At 44.5% G+C, this 8719-nt stretch overlaps 1 protein-coding gene across 1 annotated transcript in view; it reads left to right on the forward strand.

Annotated features, from left to right (window-relative positions):
* Positions 1–41: 41 nt before the first annotated feature.
* Positions 42–8719, forward strand: part of LOC122556776 (ran-binding protein 17-like) — a 1066498-nt gene continuing 1057820 nt past the window's right edge. The window contains exon 1 of the mRNA XM_043703926.1: positions 42–141. Coding sequence (XP_043559861.1) covers positions 121–141 — 21 coding nt within the window. The 5' untranslated portion in view covers positions 42–120. The remainder of the gene's footprint in view (positions 142–8719) is intronic.

Consider the following 8719-nt stretch of genomic DNA (forward strand, 5'->3'; position numbering starts at 1 on the left):
CTCCGCCCCCCCACCAACCCATACTCACCCCCGCACCCTCCCCCGCTAACTCATACTCACCCCCAACCCCGCTGTTCCAGGAGACAGTGACCGCCCCCTCCTCCCCGCCGGACGTGGAAGATGGCGGCGTCTGAGGCTCAGGTGAGTGATCGTGTCGGTGGTGACGGCGGGTGAGGAGGGGAATGCCTGACTCTGCAGGCTCCTAATCCGTGGATTTGGATTATGGATATGGATATGGATATGGATATGGATTGGGAAAGGGGAGAGGACTCGGTCTCCGCTTCAGGTCCCCGGCTCCAACAGATCTTTTTAAATTCGGCGCCACGGTTTCCAGGGCAACCGAGGTCCGGCCCTCAGGCTCCACCACCCAAAAACAAGCAAAATTAAACGTCAAAGAAAACTAACCTAGTGTAAACTCCTTCTTACTGGGGGTGGGGTAATAATAGTCCCGAACTGAATAAAGGCCCGAATTCACGTTCTGAAGAAGGATAACTGGACCCGAAACATTATCTCTGTTTTATCTCCAGACCTGCTGATTTTCGGCAACAATTTCTGTTTTTGCTTCAGATTCCCAGAAGCTGCAGTTTTTTACCCCCTCTATAGTAAACTCAGTAAAACTGCCACAATGTGAAGTCTCGGTCATTGACGTGTAAACTCATTGCTAGTGACACTAAAACTCCTTCTCTGTAAATGTAAATCACCCTATACTGTAGACTCAGTGAGAGTAAAGTTCCCACAATTTGAAGACCTGCAATTGATGTGTAATCTCACTGTCAATACATTAACCAGCGCAAAACTCATGCATTATAAACTCACTGGCCGTGAGAGTAAAACACTGTGTACACTGCCAGGTTAAACTCAAGTGAAACTCCTGCTGTGTAAAGTTTGCAGACAACAACAAAATAAGTGGTGAGACAAGTGGTGAGAATGACACGAACAGTATCCAGATGGATATGGATAGGTTACATGAGTGGGCAAAAGCTTGGCAGGTGAAATATAATGTGGGAAATGTGAGGTTATGCATTTTGGTAGGAAAAATAGAAGGGTTGAATATTATTTAAATGGAGAAAGACTGAAGAAAGCTACAGAATGGAGGGATTTGGGAGTTCTTCATCCATGAACCACAAAAGGTGAGCGTTAGTCAGACCACAGTTGGATTACTGTGAACAGTTTTGTGCCCCTCATCTAAGTAGAGATATACTGGCATTGGAGGCGATCCAAAAATGGGTCATTATGCCTAAACCAGATATGGAATAGTGTCTTATAAGGACTGGTTGAATAGATTGAGTCAGTATTTGTTCAAAATAGGTGTTTAGGAGGTGACCCCATTGAAACATCAGATTCTTAGAGGATTTGACACAGTAGATGTGGAAAAGTTGTTTTGCCTTGTGGGAGGATCTAGGATGGAAGGCATAATATCAGAAAAAGGATTTGCATATTTAAGATAGGGATGAAGAGGTATTTCTTCTCGCAGAAGGTAGTGAATGTATGGGATTCTTTACTACAAAGGGCTGTTGAGTATATGTAATTAAATATATTCAAGATCTAGATGGACAGATTTGTTTTTTATTAGTAAAGAAATCAAGATTTATGGGGAAAAGGCAGGAATGTAGAGTTGAGATTATCAAATCAGCCATGATTTCATCGAAAAGCAGAGCAGACTGGTCTGAATGACCTATTTCTCCTCCTATTTTATTGTGAGAGTTATTTTCCCACAGAATAAACTCAGTCAGTGAGAACTAACCTTCAGCAGTGTAAAATCAGTCAGAGAGCGTGCGACACTTGAGTGCAAATTCCCTATCAGTGAGTGTAACACCCATGCAGTGAAATGTCAGTCTGAGAGCACTAAACTCCTATAATGTAAACTCACTTAATGAAAGTAAAATTCCTACATTGTAAACTCAGTCACAGAGCACACAACATGCACAGTGTAATGTCAGTTAGTAACAGTAAAATCCTGTCAGTGAGAGAATAAACTCCTATAGTGTAAACTTCCATCAGTGGGAAATAAACTCCTCCATTGTTAATGCTGTCAGTGAGAGACTAATCTCCCACGGTGTAAACTCCCTGTCAGTGAGAGAATAAACTCCCATAGTCTAACCTCTCAATCAGAGAATAAAATCCCGCAGTGTAAACTCCCCATCAGTGAGAGAATAAACTCCAGTAGTGTAATCTCCCTGTCAGTGAGAGAGTGAACTGCTGCTGTGTAAACTCCGTCAATGTAAACACTCAGTGAGAGAATAAACTCTGATGCGAGTCAGGTTCCTGCAGTGTAAACTTATGTCTGTGAAATGAAAATTCCTGAAGGTAAAGTCCTGTCAGAGAGAACAAAAGTCACAAAATATTGTCTCAAAGTTAAAAATCACACCATACCAGGTTATAGTCCAACAGATTTATTTGGAAGTACTTTCAAAGCGCTGCTCCTTCATTAAGTAGCTGTGGAGCAGGGTCATACGATACAGAATTTCAGTTAGTGACAGTATCACACTATACTCAGTCACTGAGAATAAAACAGTGTAAAACTTCCTGACAATGAGAATTAATCTTCCAAAGTGTAAATTCAGATAGTGAGAGTTAAACTTCCACTGTGTGAACTCATTCAACGTGAGTAGAGCTCCTGCAGTAAACTGAATCAGTGAGAATAAAACTCCGACCATGTAAAGTCAATCAGAGAGAACAAAACTCCCACAGTGAACACTCCCTGACACTAAGATTTGAAATGCTGTAGTATAAACTTAGTCTGTGAGAATTTATCTAAATTCCCTGTCAGTGATAAGGAACTTCATGCACTTTAAACTCAGAGAGTAAAATCCCACAGTGTAAACTTCCTTTAGGAACAAATTACTGCAGATGCTGTTGCTGGAAGACAACAAATGCTGGAGATCACAGTGGGTCAGACAGCATCAATGGAGAGTGAGCAAACTAACATTTCGAGTCTAGATGACTCTTCATCAGAGCTGAAGTAAGTGTGGAGGGGACAGCATTTAGGCTATAGTTTGGGCAGGTAACTGGGGGCGCTGCAGGTAGTGGGTGTAGAGTGCCGGTGAAGGAAAGATGTTGATAGTTCAGCTTAAGTGATTGGAATGTGAGAATGGTAGAGCAATAGAAAGAGACCTTTCTGTAGCTGGTCATTTTAACACAGCATCCTGCTTGTATGCTCACATGTCTGTCAGAGAGATGTACAACATGGAAACAGACCCTTCGGTCCAACTCATTCATGCCGACTAGCTCTCCGAACCTAATCTAGTCCCATTTGCGAGCACTTGGCCCATATCCCTCTCAACCTTTCCTATTCATATATCCACCCCGATGCCTTTTAAATGTTAATTTAAACTTCCAGTCTCCACCATTTCCTCTGGCAGCTCATTCCATACACGCACCACCCTTTGCGTAAAAGGTTGCCCCTTATGTCCCTTTTAAATCTTTTCTCCCTAACCGCAAACCTATACTCTAGTTCTGGACTTCCCCAACACAGGAAAAGACCTTGTCTATTTATCCTATCTATGTCCCTCATGATTTTATAAACATCTATAAGATCACCCCTCAGCCTCTGATGCTCCAAGAAAAACTTCCTAACTGTGAGAATAAAACTACCAGTGTCAAACTTCAGTTAGTGGTTGTAATACTGTCATAGTGTGAACTCATTTGCCAGAGGATTAAGTGCCAGAGTGCAAACTTTGGTAATGAGAGTGAAACCCCTGTAGTGTTAACTTGGTGAGTGCGAGTAAAAGTTCAAAAGTGTAAACTCCCTGTCAATGAGATTAAAATATCCATAGCTCAGTCACTGAGAATGAAGCTGTCAGATTGTTAACTCGGTAAATGACAGTAAACTCCCAGATTGTAAATTCCCCATCAGTGATGTGTAAATTTCTGATTGAAATACCTCCATGAACTAAACTCCGTGTCACTGAAAGTAAAACTCTGGTTATATAAACTCCATCAGGGAAAGTAAAGCATTCACTTTCTGAACTGAGGCAGTGACAGTAAAATTCCACCACTGTAAATTCATTGTCAGTGAAAATGTGAAGTATCTCAGTGTAAATTCCCTGTCACTGTTAGATTCTTTAAATTTTTGTGTGCTATTTGCCTTCGTATCTAACTGTTTGGTAACAAAGTCTGCATTTTCATCCCGATCTATAAAAAGACATTTCTTCTGAATTCCTGTTCATATTTATTACTGACTATGATCTTCATCTGCTACAGTTTTTGTCCTTTCCCCAAGTGAAAACATAGGGCTGAAACTTGAATTTTTCACTAAATCCGAGCTGCATCGAGTTTTTTGGAGGGTTTGTTGCCATGAGGCCTAGCAATTATTCTTGCCCTTTCTTAACCAAACTTATTAATTGTCTGTGACATCCCTATGGCATCTCACACATCCAATTTCCACTCCATCTTACAGTTCCTGAAGCAGTTGTCACTCAACAGATATCCTAACATTCACTCGCTTCATTTGTGCTCACACCGTCTTTTAAAATTCTGGATAAATACTGTCAGTCTGGAGCTGCATTGTCTGGTTCCTGACATTTGCCCTGGACATAGCAGACGGGGAAATTACTGGGTTTTTTGCAGGTTGTGGTGGTGGATTTCATCATTCCCCAGGACCAGCTTTTGGAGGCCATGACACCAGACCATGCCACCTGGTATAAGGTTTCCACCTGGGATAAAGGACTTGCAGTCATCTGGAGGAATGCGGAGCTGTGTAGGAAAAAGGTCATTGTTTTTATCCATTCCTCTGGGGTAATGTCCACACCTTCTTTCCAATACCACATTCTCACTCTCCCTGCTATTGTACTCATCTCCCACCAACGCACATGATCTCTTACTCTCACTATTGTCTGCAACATTCCCCACTTACTCTCATCCACTCCAATATCCAATACCACTAACCCTGCATGCTGTCGGCATTGTCTTCTCTGTTGCTTGGGACACTTCTCCATCTGCTTCAAAAGTAACAGCTGCGCCAGACACTTTCTCCTCCTGTAATAGCTATCTCTCTCCCATTCCCTGAGGAAAACAGTCTACAGTAGGACAGAAACTATTCACTAATATCCTTCAGGGAAGGAAATCTGCCATCCTCACATGGTCTGGCCTACACGTGAGTTCAGATCCACAGCAATGTGATTGTCTCTCAACTGCCCTCTGAAATGGTCTAGCAAGCTACTCAGTTCAAAGGCAACTGGGGATGGGCAATAAATGCTGGCCGGCCAGTGATGCCCATATCCTACGAGTGAATAAAATAAAAGAAACAGTTAAGACAGGTGATGTGCTGCTTGTCATTTGGCTTCTCACCCTTATGGGGAGAGCATTCTGATTCTAAGTGGTCTGAACTGTATCAAGAGCTGCCCTTGACTTCGAGTGCCAGGGTCCCTTGAGCGAAGGCTTGACTTCACTGTTACCAGCTGACTACAATGGACACCAGCTCCATAGTCAAGAAAGCCCAGCAGCATCTCTGCTTTCTGTGCAGGCTGAGGAAAGCCCACCTCCCACCACCACTCCTCACCACATTCTACAGAGGGTTCATTGAGAGTATCCTGAGATGCTGCATTCCTGCCTAGTTCAGGAATTGCACCTTCTTGGATCATACGATCCTACAATGGAGAGTGCGGACAGCTGAGAAGATCACTGGGGACTCTCTTCCCTCCATTACAGACATTTACACCGCATGCTGCATCCGAAAGACTGAGAGCATTGTGGAAGACCCCAAACACCCCTCAATCAAACTTTTCTCCCTCCTGCCATTTGGCAGATGATATTAGAGCATTTGGTTTCTCATGGCCAGACTGTACAACAGTCCACCAGCTATCAGGTTCCTTAACATGATATGATCAGACTCTTGTTGAAACTTTATTGCTGGAACAGCACAGCAGGTCAGGCAGCATCCAGGGAACAGGAGATTCGACGTTTCGGGCACAGGCCCTTCTTCAGGAATGAGCAGAGAGTGTTCAGCAGGAGAAGATAAAAGGTAGGGAGGAGGGACTTGGAGGAGGGGTGTTGGAAATGTGATAGACCTGGGGTGTGCAGTGAGAGAGGGACTCACTGAAATCTTTGTAGAGAGAGGCAGAGAGCTTCTTCAAGGAAGGCATCCTTGTAAGAGGATTCGCAGTAGGTTGAAATCTTCGAGGAGAAAGTGAGGTCTGCAGATGCTGGAGATCAAAGTTGAAACTTTATTGCTGGAACAGCACAGCAGGTCAGGCAGCATCCAGGGAACAGGAGATTTGACGTTTCGGGCACAGGCCCTTCTTCAGGAATGAGCAGAGAGTGTTCAGCAGGAGAAGATAAAAGGTAGGGAGGAGGGAGTTGGAGGAGGGGCGTTGGAAATGTGATAGGTGGAAAGAGGTCAAGGTGAGGGTGATAGGTCGGAGTAGGGTGGGGGCGGAGAGGTCAAGAAGAAGACTGCAGGTCAGGAGGGCGGTGCCGGGCTGGAGGGATCCGGCTGAGACAAGGTGGGGGGAGGGGGGATGAAGAAACTGGTGAAGTCCAAGTTCATCCCCTGCGGTTGGAGGGTTCCCAGTCGGAAGATAAGACGCTCCTCCTCCGACCGTCGGGTTGTTGTGGTTTGGCGGTGGATGAGTCCAATGACCTGCATATCCTCGGTGGAGTGGGAGGGGGAGTTGAAATGCTGTGCCACAGGTTGGTTGGGTTGGTTCGTGCGGGTGGCCCAGAGGTGCTCTCTGAGTCGCTCCGCGAGTAGGCGGCCTGTCTCCCCAATATAGAGGAGGCCACACCGGCTGCAGCGGATGCAGTAGATGATGTGGGTGGAGGTGCAGGTGAATCTGTGGCGGATATGGAATTTTCCTTTGGGGCCTTGGAGAGAAGTGAGGGGGGAGGTGTGGGCGCAAGTGTTGCACCTCCTGCGGTTGCAAGGGAAGGTGCCGGGAGTGGTGGTTGGGTCGGTGGGGGGTGTGGATCTGACAAGGGAGTCGCGGAGGGAGTGGTCTCTACGGAAAGCTGATAGGGGAGGGGAGGGAAATATATCCTTGGTGTTGGGGTCTGTTTGGAGGTGGCGGAAGTGACGGCGGATGATGCGCTGTACATGGAGATTGGTGGGGTGGTAGGTGAGGACCAGTGGGGTTCTGTCCTGGTGGCGGTTGGAGGGGCGGGGCTCAAGGGCGGAGGAGCGGGAAGTGGAGGAGATGCGGTGGATGATCAGACTCTTTCCCATCTGAAATTCTTTGAACAACTTTGAATTGCTACTAAAAAAAATGCCTATTAATTATCATTCTTTTACACTGTAACTTATGTGTTTTGCACTTCTTATGCACTTTCTGTTGTGTATGATTGTGCTGTCCATGTAGCACCCCCAGTTCTGGAGGAGTGCTGTCAAGTCTTTACTGTATCAGTTGTATATGGTAGAAATGACAAATAAAAAGCTACTCTACTCTGCTCTATGACAGACTTCCTGGCTTTATGTCCACTCTAAGCAGCAAGACAACACAGCAGGAATATGAAGAAGGGTTTATGCCCGAAATGTCGATTCTCCTGCTCCTCAGATGCTGCCGAACCTGCTGTGCTTTTACAGCACACTCTCGACTCTGATCTCCAGCATCTGCAGTCCTCACTTTCTTCCAGCAGGAATATGAGCCAAGTATCTCTGTCTTATGTGCAAACTCAAAAAGGCTAGGGAAGGCAATGCAAGGCAGGAATGATGTGAATATCCAGGTAGGTTCAGTGTGACTGCTACAACAGCAAGTGAAGCGGAGGTGCATCATGTTCCAGGCCATGAGCTGGGTTTTGTCCCTGTGTGCAGTGTCCTTGCTGCAGCATTACAATGATAGTTGCAGATGCAGTCTTTGGTACAGTACTGAAATATAAATATTTCAATTGATAAGTGAAATGGAGAGATGCCATCAGGGTTCTTGGGGCTGGCACATGTTGGATGCCATTGTCTGTGGATGTGGGATGCATGATAGCGCCCCTCAGTAATAGTGGGGCGTTCAATTTCAAGCCTTCAGCATTTTAACTTTCATAATTTCTGTTATGGGTCCATGATTCTGGGCTGATGCGGTGGTAGCTTGTGTGCACTTATGAAATTAGCTTTTGCTAATGTGATAGCAGATTTTAAATAGAATGGACATTGGAAAAATAATTAATATTTTGCCAGTAAACGTTTAAAGAGAAAGTGGATGTATGACAATGTGTAGATAAAAATAAGCTGGTCTTCTGCTGAAGCTATGGGAACACCATTTGTTGAAAGTTATTATCAGTGAGCTGTTAATAAGATATACGATTGCAGAGTGAAATTAATTAGAAATCCATTTGTGTATATGGAACTGTATTCAAGAGCAGTTTGTATAGTGGCAGTGCCACTGGACTAGTAATCCATAATGGCAAGCTCATGTTTCGGGGACACATACTCAAATCCCACCATGGCAATTGGTGAAATTTGAATTTAATGAAAATTTGGAATAAAAAACTAGCCTAATGGTGACCACTGTCAATTAATATAAAAACAGCTATCTGGTTCACCTGTGTCCTTCAGGAGAGGAGATAAGTCATTCTTATCTGGTCTTGCCTACACATGCCTCTACACACTCAGCAATGTGGTTGACGATTAACTAGTTTTTGAAATGGCTGAGCATGCTACTCAGTTAGGGCAATTGAAAATAGGCAATAAATACCAGAGACAGTTACATTCCATGAATGAATAAAAAAAAATGGTGAGTCTGTCTGTGAGAGATTTAGTCTGTCTGATGTTGCAAGACTTGCGCCCACACCTCCC

Source organism: Chiloscyllium plagiosum, chromosome 14 (genome assembly GCF_004010195.1).
Source record: "Chiloscyllium plagiosum isolate BGI_BamShark_2017 chromosome 14, ASM401019v2, whole genome shotgun sequence".
In the NCBI taxonomy this organism is placed as follows: Eukaryota; Metazoa; Chordata; class Chondrichthyes; order Orectolobiformes; family Hemiscylliidae; genus Chiloscyllium; species Chiloscyllium plagiosum.